The sequence below is a fragment of the Grampus griseus genome, assembly GCF_964374135.1.
Source record: "Grampus griseus genome assembly, chromosome: 13".
Taxonomy (NCBI): Eukaryota; Metazoa; Chordata; class Mammalia; order Artiodactyla; family Delphinidae; genus Grampus; species Grampus griseus.
In genome coordinates this window covers 80,809,695-80,823,761 of record NC_139007.1, presented here as the reverse complement: position 1 = coordinate 80,823,761, position 14,067 = coordinate 80,809,695, and the positions used below count along the sequence as shown (strand labels likewise).

Genomic DNA, 14,067 nt, shown 5'->3' with positions numbered 1-14,067 from the left:
TTTGGTCCTCTGATTTCACTAACTTAGTATTTTATTAGTTTAAAAAGAAACGAGGTTCACGTTTAGTTTAAGCATAATTAATGGTTAAGCAGTTTCATCCTCTCAGAACACACATTGCTATTCCCATCCCACCCCCAATGCACAGGGCAGCAACCCCACGATGTCCACCCTTGCGCTCCATCGTGTGCAACAGGGTAACGAGAATCCGGCAGCCAGATGCTCCAAGAGGATGGCCCAGGGCTATAGCTCCTCCTTCAGTGTTGACCTAAGGGGTACATAAGATTTGTATCATTTATTTTTCTCTGGACATAAAGTTAGAATCCCAGACTTGTCTTTTTCCTCTTAATGTCATACCAGTTAACTACCCTTTCAAATTCAGTTTTTAGTTCAAGTTGCTTAGGAAGTGATTTGTACCCTTGTGACATCCATTCTGACTACCTTAGTTTAAGACTGAAAATACCCTCTTCCTGTGGGAAGTGAACTAATGCACACAAGTTTTTTTGCCTTAGGAAGCAATAAAATAAGTGCACTCCCAAGTCCATCAGGAACTTACCTAGCACCCACCCCTTACTGTATGGCCAGTACCTGGGACACATCCTGTGTTTTGCTGTTTACAGTGTTAAGATCGCATTGTGAATGTTCATTTGCAAGCTCTCGTCAGGACTGCGTGCTCAGGTTTACCTTCTCTGGGTTTAATCCAAGTTCTTTAGCTATTGCAACAGACACGGCTGCAAAGGCTTCATTGATTTCAAATACGTCAACATCCTCCAGCGACCAACCTGCTTTTGCAACCTAAAGGAAAGGTTAATGGAAGAGAGAGCTAAAATCTCAAGTGGAACCATTCTTCGTTGTAGGTGTAGAAGCAGAACATACTGTATGATATTGAAGGATCTCTTGAAAATGCCACTTTGAGTTCAAGGTGATAACACATTTTGCCTTGGTGACACCAATTCTAAAAGGTTTAAGGATAAAACCCCTTGGAAATTCTATACTGTCTTCAAATTTGAACCGCTTAACACGTGGCCGTCAGGTCATAGAGCAGAACTAGTTGCCCTATAAAGCAGATGAGCTAAATGCGGGCTGCTCTTCGCGGAAGGGAAAGAACACTATAGATGTAATTAAGTGAATAAGCTCAGTTAAGGCTAATGGGAGGAGGTCTCCTTTTGAGACAATGCAAGTGAAGCCTGATAGGAATAAATATGAAAATAAAATCAAGCTCAGTCTCGGCATTTTGGAGTGGGAAGGATCTGAGCGAAGGTTTGAAGGAGGTAGAAGTTAATAAGCATTTACAAGTTACTGGTCTGGTCCCAAAGAGGCTTTAGCAACAAAAAGGACGGGTGCTAACATTGGAAATTAAACTCACAGCTTGCTTTATTGCTGGAATTGGTCCTATTCCCATAATGGAAGGCTCCACACCTGCTTGTGACCAGGAAACTATCTGTGCTAGGGATGTAAGCCCACGGTTATCAGCTTCTGACTTCCTCATAAGGACCACAGCTGCAGCACCATCGTTTATTCCTGTAAAATATGAACGTCTTAATCTCCAAAACAGTGCTCACTAAGTTACGTGCCTGTGCCTACTTTCTCCAACACCGGAAGACATGGGTTAAGTTAATACCTTTTGACAAGATGACACAGCAGACCACAGAACATTCCAGTGGGATAAAGAGCAGAAAGATTAAAGCAGTGGGGGAGGGGAGATTAATGAAAAGAAATGGAAGAAATAGCCCAGACCTCATAGGAGGTAATGGGAGTTCCGGGTTTTGGAAAAGGACAGAGGTGGTAGATAAAATCGGGAGTTCCCTAATTTGCTTTTTCACTTGTGTGTCTCGTTAGGATACTGCAAGGAAACCAAATGCATTTTTCAGTATGTCGCACAGGCTAAGTCATAAATCTAAATGAAGAAACATGATCAAAACTACAATTTCTCCTAAAGCAACGAAAACAAGGTTTTAGAGTAATTTGTATATAAATAATTGATGAAATGAAATTAAAAAGGTATTAACTTAGTAGACGTAGCAGAAGATAATACTCCCACGACTGCCCTTCAGAAAATCTAACCTGAAGCGTTAGCTGGGGTGACGGTTCCTGTTCCATCTGTAAGGAAGCAAGGCTTTAGCTTAGACATGGCTTCCATGTTGCTCCCATGGCGAGGAAACTCATCTGTTTTAACTTCAGTAAGACCTGAGAAAAGGGAAAATCGTTACCCAAGATCAGTACAGTTCCTCAGACATGATACAGAAGGATTCACATTTGGAAGAAAAGGTTTATTATAAAATACTTTTATTCCAATAGGAAAGTACACACTAGTACAAATTACTGTAAAGACATGTTTTCCATATCCAGACAGCCCTTTCTGAGGAAGGCAGTTACAGGGACTTCTTTGCTTAAAAGGTTGCTAAGATTTGGGGTATATAGGTCTTGGCTGGTTACAACTGACTGGATCTAGGGTGTCAAAGCCAGTCTCATAAAAGCTGGGCATAATCGATGTCAGTCATCAGTAACAGAACTTGACTAGAGCGTTCCATATTAGAGAATAGCTAAGTGACCCCAGAAGATCCACCCTCAAATATGAAACACAGAAGCAACAGGAAGTAATGGACATTTGCTTCGGAGGAGATTGAGCCTGTAGGCATAGAAAGGTCGGCTGCTTTCTCCAATTTCTCCTAAAACGCTCCATCTACACAGCCATGTGGAGACCCTGGGCGAAAAGTGTCTGGATGCTGACACAGCCTCCCATATCTCCTTCCCTACCTCACATTCAGATCTATCCTGAATATATCTTTGCAACCTGAAAGACAACTGAGACACGATGTATAAACATTCCTATATGTTATTCTTTTGAATATTAATAATTTACTTATAAATAGCCCCGTTGATGTTTAAACCATTATGACTGGGCTTCCCTGGTGGCGCAGTGGTTAAGAATCCCCCTGCCAATGCAAGAAACACGGGTTCGAGCCCTGGTCCGGGAAGATCCCACATGCCACGGAGCAACTAAACCTGTGCGCCACAACTACTGAGCCTGAGCTCTAGAGCCCGTGAGCGATGACTACTGAGCCCATGTGCCACAACTACTGAAGTTCGCCTGCCGCAACTACTGAGGCTGTGGTCTAGAGACTGCGAGCCACAACTACTGAAGCCCGCGTGCCTAGAGCCCGTGCTCCACAATGAGAGAAGCCACCACAATGAGAAGCCTGCGCACCGCAACAAAGAGTAGCCCCCGATCGCCGCAACTAGAGAAAGCCCGTGCGCAGCAACAAAGACCCAACATAGCCAAAAATATAAGTAAGTAAGTTTATATATATAAAAACACCTTTATGACTTACACACCCACCTTTTTTAGAAGATACAAAAACCGGTACAATCTCTTTGTCAAAATGGCCAGCTTTCTGTGCGCTTTCTGTCCTGTTCTGGGACACAACTGCAACCTTGTCCTGATCTTCTCTACTCACTTGCCATTTGTTGGCTACATTTTCAGCTGTGAAAGAAAAAAAATAAAGCAAAAACCAAACATTTTTAGGAACTGGATTTTGGTAGCTCAAGTTTTTCACCTTTAAACAAGCACTGAGGCCCAACAATGGCAGGCTCGCTGGTGGACTGAGACAGTGCTCTGCGGCAATCTTGCCTCCCACTGAATGTGGAAACGTTGCAGTGATTCTTAAGAAGCCATTTCCTTTCTTTGCTTCCTTCCTTCTCTTTTCCTTTCTATAAAATAACTTTCGGAAATTTCATTTATGTGGCTTCACCAATTGTTCATATTTTTTGCCCCATTTGCTTTATCATTCTCTCTGAACCATTTGATGGAAAGTTGTAGACACCATGCCCCTATATCTCTAAATTTTAATTTCACTGTATATTTTCCCCCCACAAAGGCCATTTTCTTACACAACCACAGCTACCAAAATGAGGAAATTTAACAGTGATAAAATACTATTATCTAATTCTTAGTCCATATTCAAGTTTCACCTATTGACCCAATGATGCCCTTTAGAGCTAATTTATTTGTTCAGTCCAGTAACATCCAATCCAGGATCACGCACTGCATTTCACTGCCCATCTCTTAGTTTCTTTTTATTTGGAACACCTTAGACTATCTTTGTGATTTGTGTGTGTGTGTGTGTGTGGTATGTGGGTCTCTCACTGCCGTGGCCTCTCCCGTTGAGGAGCACAGGCTCCGGACGCGCAGGCTCAGCGGCCATGGCTCACGGGCCCAGCCGCTCCACGGCATGTGGGATCCTCCCGGACCAGGGCACAAACCCGCGTCCCCTGCATCGGCAGGTGGACTCCCAACCACTGCGCCACCAGGGAAGCCCTGTGTTTTTTTTTTTTTTAAAGTTTATGATGTGCTATGTGAGGCTCAGTAGTTCTAGGAAACCATGTTTTTATTTTTATTATTATTTTTTTTGGCCACGCAGCATGTGGGAATCTTAGTTCCCCCACCAGGGATGGAACCCGCACCCCGCACTGGAAGCGAGGAGTCCCAACCACTGGACCACCAGGGAAGTCCCTGTCTCTGTGTTTCTTAACCTTGATATTTCTGAAGGGCAGGGGCCAGTTCTTTTGTCAGATGTCATCAATTTGGGTTTGTTTGACTCATGTTTCTTCAAGATTAGATTATGTGTGAAAGCACTGAATGATGATTATATACTATCTTCTCACTGAATCATTTATTTATTTATTTATGGCTGTGTTGGGTCTTCGTTGCTGCGCGCGGGCTTTCTCTAGTTGCGGCGAGCGGGGGCTACTCTTCATTGGGATCCACGGGCTTCTAACTGTGGTGGCCTCTCTTTGTTGCAGCGCACAGGCTAGGCACACGGGCTTCAGTAGTTATGGCATGAGGGCTCAGTAGTTGTGGCTCACGGGTTCTAGAGCACAAGCTCAGTAGTTGTGGCGCACGGGCTTAGTTGCTCCGTGGCATGTGGGATCTTCCCGGACCAGGGCTCGAACCCATGTCCCCTACATTGGCAGGGGGATTCTTAACCACTGCACCACGAGGGAGGGAAGTCCCTCACTAAATCTTATCAGGATACAAGGGGGAGTTTATCTCAGGTGATGCTAGCTTTGCTCACTTGATTAGAGTAGCATCCACCATATTTCTACACTGTAAAGTTAGTGTAGTGCATTATGTGTGCAATAGCACTATATCTTCAAAAACAGTGTACATAACTTAATTAAAAAATACCTTATTGCTAAAAAATGCTAACCATCATCTGAGCCTTCAGCAAGTTCTAGCAGTAACATCAAAGATCAAAGATCTTTCTGTTTCCTGCTTTGTCAAAATTGTTTTGGGTATTCTAGGTCCAGGCTTTTCATATCACCATAACAAATATAAAAATGAAAAAGTTGAAATATTGCAAAAATTACCAAAATGTGACCCAGAGACCTGCGGTGAGCAAATGCTGTTGGAAAAATGGCACTGACAGAATTGCTTGACACAGGGTGGCCACAGACGTTCAATCTGTAAAAACACAGTATCTGTGAAGCGCAACAGAAACTTGTTTGAAATTTGTTTCCAAGATAATTAGTTTGGGTCTAGAGTAGCCCTTACCCTGGGCCCTACCCTAAACTGTGGCCTTTCTTAGATGTCAGTGGAGTGTCCAGTGGGTTCAGTAAAGTCTCTACTGTTGTTGGTCAAAACTTCTGTGTCCCCCAGCAATCTAAAATCTCCATTCAGGGACTTCCCTGGTGGTCCAGTGGTTAAGACTCCAGGCTTCCACTGCAGGGGGCATGGGTTCAATCCCTGGTCGGTGAACTAAGATCCTGCATGCCACATTGAGCAGCCAAAAAAAAAAAAATCTCCATTCATTTTCCTAGAAGCTGCTTCTACTAGGCCTTGTAGAGCGTTGCCCTGAACATCCATAGCTAAACATTTGGCCAAAGCCTTAAGGGGACCCTTAGCAGATTTCTGGAGCTCCTCCTCTTCTCTCCAGTGCTCTGCCCCACAAACCTAGCCATCTGAGCAGCCCCAGACTCTGATCTCTACCTCTCCAGTTCTTTGAAGCCACTTTTCCCCAGATAAAAAGTTAGGAAAGCAGCCCCGGGTAGAAATCTAGTTATAGTGGGTCTTTCCTTTCTTTCAAGAAGTTCAGTTTTGCATGATTGTTGGCCGTTTGAAAACGGTTGATATATTCTGACCAGTCTTATACTTGTTTATAGTAGGAGGTCTAGTCTTTACTAATTACTACATCATGGCCTGAGCCATTATCTTTTCTTTTTAAGCAACAGAAATTTATTTTCCCACAATTCAGGAGGGTAGGCGCCCAAAATCAAGGCACCGGCAGCCTTGTTTTCTCCTGAGGGCCCTCTCCTTGGAAACCTTCTCACTATATCTTCACATGGTCTTCTGTGCCCACATCCCTGGTATTTCTTCCTCTTTTGATAAGGATACGAGTCAGATTGAATTAGGGCCCAGGCTAAAAGCCTCATTTCAACTTAATTACCCCTTAAAAGGCCCCACCTCCAAGTACAGGTCACATTCTGAGGTCCTGGGGGTTAGGGAATAGGAATTTTGGAAGAACACAATTCAGTCCATGACACCTCGGAAAGGGCTGGGGAGCTAAATGTTTAATGACCATCTCCGGTGATGTTGAGGCAGTTAGCTTGGACTGTGGCACTTTGAAAAACTGACACGTTAGGCCTTAGTACAGCACACATTGCCCGCAATGCCCAGCCATCTCTGCTGCGGCTGTCAGTCCCACAGGGACAGAGACGCCCTGAACTTCTCACTGTCCCCGCCTCTCCAAGCCCTCCCTCCCTTCCAGGCACTCACACACACTGTTCCCTCTGCCTGGAACCTCGCCCTTCCCCTCCTTATCTTTTTCACAAGAATTCTTTTCACAGAACCAGAGCCGCTGCCAGGCATCTGAGCAAGATGCTTAACCTCTCAGGGTTGGTTTCTTTAACTCAAAACTTAAAATGTTCTTAAGTTTTACATTTATATGCAGTAAAGACAGGAGTTCTTTTGATCTTCCAGTTGCTTTGCCAGTACACCTAGACCACAGGAGCCTTCTAGACGGATGAAGACCTGACTGCGTAGTGCAACAAGGACAGAGTTAGGTACCAGAAGTACTAGTTTATCTCTGATGTTGCCTTTGCCACAAAGTCACTATTTGTGAGCTCTGTTCTGTCATATGGTAAAGTGAGAGTTTGATCCAGAACTCTGAGGCCCCTCCCACTACTAACGTTCCCTGACAATCAAGGAGTCACAAAGGACAGAGGGAATACGTCCCCACTTCGGTTCATCAAATGGGAACTATCCCTGTCATCAGGGATACAAAGTGATGAGGACACAGTCCCTGCCCTGAAAGAGGAAAGCACCTGCAAAGCCGATTATTATAGGATCCGTTTTAAACTTTTTACGGTTAGTATGTTTTCAGCCATGTTTGCCTTACCTGTAATGCCCATATGATAGTTGTGAAATGCATCTATAAGCCCATCACAGAGCATACTGTCAGTTAGTGGTGTATCCCCCATCCGGACTCCTGTCCTCAAGTGAACCAAGTGAGGAGCCTGGAAACAACAAATACAATAGATTAGGCTTGGCTGTAACTAGTCCTCTCCTTAGGATCCCACTCAGAACTATCCAGTGGGACTTCCCTGGTGGCGCAGTGGTTGAGAATCCACCTGCCAATGCAGGGGACACAGGTGCGAGCCCTGGTCCAGGAAGATCCCACATGCCACGGAGCAACTAAGCCCGTGCGCCACAACTACTGAGGCCGCGTGCCAACTACTGAAGCCTGCACGCCTAGAGCCCGTGCTCTGCAACAAGAGAAGCCACTGCAATGAGAAGCCCATGCACTTCAACGAAAAGTAGCCCCTGCTCGCCACAACTAGAGAAAGCCCGCGCGCAGCAACGAAGACCCAATGCAGCCAAAAATAAATATGTTTAAAAAAACCCAAAACAGCTATCCAGTGATTCCTCAGTCTTCACCTAGTCCCCCTTGTGACGCTTCTCCCCTGTTCCAGTCCATGTTCCTCCCCACCCAGGGCCCAGGGCCTGAAGACCCCTGGAATCAACAGGCTACTCCACCCTTCCTACTCCTGGAGACCCATTGCTCTCCTCCCCACCCATTTCCAGTCTTCTGTCAAACAAACCTACGCATTCTGTGTCCTGTTTCCTTAAAAAGCTCTTTATTCTTTGCAAAGAAGCAACTAGTTGCCTATTAAATGAAGAGCTCATCAAAGGGCTTAAGTGATGGGAACAATGTGTTACTTATTTTGATGGGACACATAATGCCTACAGTGAGAATAATCAGGTTGCTTAATTAACTGATAGGGGGAGATTTCTCAGTAGGGGATCCTCTTAACTCCTACCAACTCGATAGCAGCTATCATAGAATGGAAAGACTTAAGAGTCAGAAGATCTCTATTGGAGTCCAGGCTCTGGGCCTCAGTTTCCTTACCTGTAAACTGGGAATAATACCAAGACTAAGGGCTGTTACGTCTGCGTGTTTAAAAGCACAGCTATTACTACGGTCCCATCAGAATCACTCCGATTATGTTTGCTACTTTCACCCTGCCTCCTCCAGAGCCTCCGCAAATGTGGGGCTGAGTCGACCTCTGCCTGCGGGATCCCCAGGTGAGACCCTGAACTCCTGCAGGAAGCTAGGGGATATATTTTTTCCTTTTCACCACTGTGCCGATTTGAGGGATGGAACTTGGTGAAACCAGTCCCACCTGGCAAGCCTGCTGGAGAAAGGCACTACTCAGTGGTCCTCTTTTCCATATTCTATACTTACCAAAGGTCAACAAAATGTGGTCCCTGGAATATTCCTCGTCCTGTGCAGGAAGGTAAGTGGCATCATCTGTTTTCAACTTTTACTCACAATGAGAAAGAAATTTAAAGCGAAGTATATCAACTGACTAATGTTACAGGTTTAATTCAGAAAATACGCTTCAGTAACACTTAATTTTATTTATTTAATTTATTTATTTACTTTTGGCCACATTGGGTCTTCATTGCTGTGTGCGGGCTTTCTCTAGTTGCGGCGAGTGGGGGGGCTACTCTCCGTTGCAGTGCATGGACTTCAGTAGTTGTGGCGCACGGGCTCTGGAGTTGTGGCTCGTGGGCTCTGTAGTTGTGGCTCACGGGCTCTAGAGCACAGGCTTGGTAGTTGTGGTGCACGGGTTTAGCTGCTCCGTGGCATGTGGGATCTTCCTGGACCAGGGCTCGAACCCGTGTCCCCTGCATTGGCAGGCAGATTCTCAACCACTGCGCCACCAGGGAAGCCCTAGTAACATTTTAGAAAAAAAATATATTCTGTTCCAGTCACACTGGTTGATAGGCTTTTTCTTCAACCTGGATTTCCCATCCAATTTGAAGAATAATTAATAATCAGGCAGGAATCAAGGTTCAATGCGTTTTTTACTTGTTCCCTGTTTGGTTCCAGCTCTGATACCATTGGTCTACCCTGCTATGGCAGTGGACGAGAGTTTATCAGTGAGAGGTCAGCGAGAGCCATCTCTTCAGAGGCCTTACCTTGCTCATGTTTTCCATGCCTCCTGCGACCACAATGCTGGAGTCTCCTACCACTATGGACTGGGCTGCAAGGCACACGGCTTTTAGGCCTGACCCACAGATCATTTGGCAGCTCCATGCTGGAACAGAGTAGGGGATTCCGGCACCCACACTGGCTTTTCGAACAGGATTCTGCCCACAACCTGGAGGAAGGAACAGAGAGGCCTCCCAGCAATCAAAGAGAGATAAAATGTTGGGATGAAAGTGAATGCAAAATCAGGAGATTGCCAGCTGGGTCTCTTGCCACTTCCCAGCCAAGCCAAGCCAAGTTCCCGGCAGAGGCAAAGACCTGTGTGGACCTCACACCCATCCCAGTCTGACCCTTCAATACATATTATCTTGTGCTGTTCTACAGATATTTTATTAATATAAGCTTTCGGGGCTTCCCTGGAGGTCCAGTGGTTAAGACTCCACGCTTCCAATGCAGGGGGCGCAGGTTCGATCCCTGGTCGGGGAACTAAGATCCCACGTGCCATGTGCCAAAAAATAAAAAACAAAAAATTAAAAAATTTATGAACATAGGCTTTCTTCTCCACAAAGAAGTTATTAATACTGTAAGAAGGAACTGTCTTCCTGATCTTTCTCTAGGGCTTGAATAAGCACACACTCCCTTATAAACAGAGGGCAGAACTTGGGCATTATTCCTGTTTCTAACTACGGTTATTTGCTTCCTTGATCATGGCTTAAGACACCTGGGCAGATAAGAGGGTTACTTAAAAGAGGAAACCTCTGCTAAGAAGCACTTCTTTCCTTGCTTAATATCCATCACACCATGATTAACTGGTTACGTAACGAGATATGTACAAAATCAGAACTAACAATACCTTTCTATAATTCAGCTGTGGGCCCTTCCTTCAGGGAATGGGAAGAAATACATCACATACTTAAGTTGGCAGAGAAGCGGGTGGAATGGAAAGTTTCAAATATCTTCAGTCACCATTATCTGTTATCAACAGGTCAGTGTTTATACAGTGGCCGCTCTATTGCAAATTTCAGGTATACCCATACCGAACACCTCTCCTCAGTGAGTTTGTTGGAAAAGAACTAGCAGATGGGTCACTGAGAAAAATTTAGGGATTATATTCATCACGGTGTTATTAATCTGGGATTAGGCTGGGAGCCTAAAGTTTGAGATTGAAAATAGACGCAGGAAAACTTATTATTATTTTTAAATATTTATTTATTTATTTATTTGGCTGTGTCGGGTCTTAGTTGCAGCACGCGGGATCTTCGTTATGGTATGCGGGATCTTTAGTTGCGGCATGTGGGATCTAGTTCCCTGACCAGGGATCAAACCCAGGCCCCCTGCATTGGGAGTGCAGAGTCTCAGCCACTGGACCACCAGGGAAGTCCCAGGAAAAGTTATTTAAAAAACAGTATCAAAATGTTCTCGGGGACTTCCCTGGTGGCGCAGTGGTTAAGAATCCGCCTGCCAGTGCAGGGGACACGGGTTTGAGCCCTGGTCTGGGAAGATCCCACATGCCACGGAGCAACTAAGCCCATGCTCCGCAACAAGAGAAAGCATCGCAATGAGAAGCCCGCGCACCGCAACGAAGAGCAGCCCCCGCTCGCCGTGACTAGAGAAAGTCCGCGCGCAGCAACGAAGACCCAACGCAGCCAAAAATAAATAAATGAATAAATAAATGTTCTCTGAATTAAATTCATAGGATACTAGTTAATAAAGAAGACATTAATATTATTTAAGGTTCCTGCTTTTTAAGCCACAGTGAATTACATCTGTATTTAAGTAAATAACTCCTTTATAAAAATTTTATGTATTTATTCATAATCCCCATCTTCAGGTACTTAGAGTAGTGCTGAACATAATTAACTAATGGTCTAGCATTTAGCAGAAAGTGAGGTCCATGAGACTGAGGATTCCTATCTGATATGAACACTGTTTATCCCCGCTGATAGAACAGTGCCTGGAGCGCAGCAGGTGCTCAGTAAACATTAGTTACATGACCCTGGAGGGTACCTGCGTAGGAGGTAGGACAGATGTGGGTTGTGATCCTGGATAATTACTCAATCTCTCAAACTTTCATTTACTCGTTCGTAAAATGGAGAGAATATGATCCAATAGACTTCCTGAGAGGATTAATGAAAGCACTAAACACGGGGTTTTTAAAGGCCCAGCACTTAGCAGGCCCTCAATAAACACAGCTGTTATTTTTATTCCAATTGTATGGAGATACCACACAGGTGAGAGGTGAGGTGAGGTGAGATATGGAAGAGAAAACAGAAACCAGGAGTGGAGGACCCTATGGCAACAGAGTAAGTCTAAGTCGTGGGTCTGGGAAGAAGAAAGGAGGGAGTGGCCCAAAGGCAGCCACCTTTAGGCCACCAGTAAAGTTACTCATATGCTTTAAAGCCCTGGAGAGTCAGGAGAAAGTGGCGTGCTTCGACTTTAAGGCTGCCCAAAAGGACAAGGTGAGAAAGGAGAATTAGGAAGAGGAACTACAAAACTACGAAGTAAATGCACAGAAAAATGGGCCTGGTCTCAGATAAGGTAAGGACAAAAGGTGGCCGTAAGTTGAGCGTGACCAACTATCACTAGGGGTAATTAGAATTTATGCTACTGAGTGAGCGTGATACTAGTTAAGAATAACTAATTAGGAATTGTCAGTGGTCGTGGGTCTGTGAACCTAGTGGGAATGAGGAGTGAGCTGGGACACTGGCGATTCACCTCCGCCAGCCCTCCAGGGGTGATGCGCCCGTCTGGCAGTCTGGCAGCAACACACCTTGCCGGCTCCGAAGTGAGCCCTATGCGGGCAAGGACTAACCTGTGTTGGAGCTCTATCCCCAGCACCTAGCACAGTGCAGGGCACAGAGGAACTCAATACATTGTTATTGAATGTGTGACACTTTAGGGAAATACGGAAGGCCCTGAATACTCTCCCATGTGTCAGGCTGACCCTGCTTCTAAAGAAAGAAAAGGCAGTGGAGGACGGTGATCTAGGATAATGTAGGAAAAGTATATTAAAGACGCTTAGTGTTAAGCTGGAGAGAAGCTACTGTTGGGGCTTGACAGAGGGGCGACAGGAGGTATTCCAACAGAGGGAACTCCGTAAGGCAAGAAAACAAGCTTCTGAGTGTTGGTGGGGGGTCGGGGGAGGGGAGTGTTAATGGGCTGCTTCCAACAACCTGACCTCTCTGCTGGGGTCACTGTGGAGTTACCTGCTGCCAAAACGTGTCCAAATATGACCTCTGATACCTCTTCGGGAGCCACAGCGGCCCTTTTCAGGACCTCTCTGATGACAGTTGAGCCCAGGTCATAGACAGGAACGGTGGATAAGGCACCATTGAAGGAGCCTAGAATAGAAGGGAAGGCGAGGGCGATGGAGAGCGCGCCCAGGGCGGCGGGGGACCGGCGGCCCGGTGCTTTCCCTCTGCGGAGGCGCCCACCGCATCTCGTCTGGGCACAGAGAGGAGCGTGGGTGCCTTGCAGCAGCCGAACCCCGGGGAGGCGGCCCCCAGGCCGTGCGGGGAAGCCGCGGACCCGCGAGAAACCTACACATCCACTCCCCAAATCCGAGCGGATGGGCGCGGCCCACGCTTTCCTAACAAGAGGGGTCCACACTCCCGCGAGTCCAGGGCCTTTGAAATCTATACAACACTAAGGACATTTGGGCAATTCTCTGTAATCCTCCTTTGACTAACGCGACCTCTGCCCAACGCCCCGGCACCCACCACCCAGTGGCCCCGCCCCTGAGGCCACAGGGCCGAGGTGGCGTCTCCTGAGGCTGGCCAATCAGGGGTCTCCCCAGCCAATGGGAGAGCCGGGAGGCGCAGTGGCCCTACCCAAGAATCCAATCAGAACACTCGGAGTGGAGTGGACCTCACCGCGCGACGAGGGGGCGGGGAAGGCAGGCGGGCCAAGGAAGGCGCGAGGTGCCGGGTGCCGAGGGTCCCGGAGGTCCCGGGGGTCCCCGCGACCGGGCCGGGACGGGCCGAGCTCGCGCCTCAAACCCCATGCCGGGTCCGCCGACCGCTCACCTATGATGGTCCGCGCCGCCGAGACGATAACCACGGGGTCTGAGTCTGCACTCATCCTGCCGCACTACTGCCTCTCGAGCTACGGTTGGCCCAGTGCAGCCGGCTAGTGAGCAAGATGCAGCCCCGCCTCTGACATGCCGCTCTGGGGGCGGAGCCTCAGAGCGCCCCGCCCACCGCCTCCGCGGGCGCCGGTGCGCAGACGCGAGGGCGGAGCTGGGCCGGGCAGGGGGCGGGACTGTGGAGTTGGGACTCACAGGCGCGCAGCCCGCCAGCCGTTCAGACGTTTATCTGAAACCCCCGGTGTTGTCGTTTCTGTCTTGGCGTTTTTGTTTTGGGGGGATAAGGTTGTCTTTTTTGAATTTAATGTTTTTGGAGTCAGTGAAAAGTGGGGTGACCAGAGTATCCCGCGTTCAGCCCGGGCTCTCGATCTCGGCAGCGAGAATTTGGTGCGAATCCTCCCAACTGCAGGCCCGCGGGCCATTCTCTTTGTGCGCTTTTGCTCTCGTGGCTTTTTAAAGTTCCCCTTTGTTTTGCCTGGGCGCCAATAATCA

At 47.0% G+C, this 14,067-nt stretch overlaps 1 protein-coding gene across 1 annotated transcript; it reads right to left on the bottom strand.

Annotated features, from left to right (window-relative positions):
* Positions 1-76: 76 nt before the first annotated feature.
* ACAT2 (acetyl-CoA acetyltransferase 2) lies at positions 77-13,612 on the bottom strand. Its single transcript, XM_082668744.1, has 9 exons — positions 13,517-13,612; positions 12,698-12,832; positions 9,482-9,663; positions 7,395-7,512; positions 3,338-3,481; positions 2,062-2,184; positions 1,364-1,518; positions 682-792; positions 77-265 (listed from the first exon to the last, which is right to left on the bottom strand). Exons 1-9 carry the CDS (start codon positions 13,569-13,571, stop codon positions 95-97), a joined length of 1,194 nt encoding a protein of 397 aa, XP_082524870.1. The 5' UTR covers positions 13,572-13,612; the 3' UTR covers positions 77-94.
* Positions 13,613-14,067: the final 455 nt, after the last annotated feature.

Bases quoted from the DNA above. Each gene is read 5' to 3' on its own strand.
- ACAT2 (XM_082668744.1), bottom strand. From the start codon at position 13,571: ATGAGTGCAGACTCAGACCCCGTGGTTATCGTCTCGGCGGCGCGGACC. The intron at 9,664-12,697 runs GTAACTCCACAG...TCCTTCCTCCAG, and splicing joins TGGACACGTTTTGGCAGCAG to GTTGTGGGCAGAATCCTGTT. The intron at 266-681 runs GTAAACCTGAGC...TGTACCCCTTAG, and splicing joins TTGGATTAAACCCAGAGAAG to GTCAACACTGAAGGAGGAGC.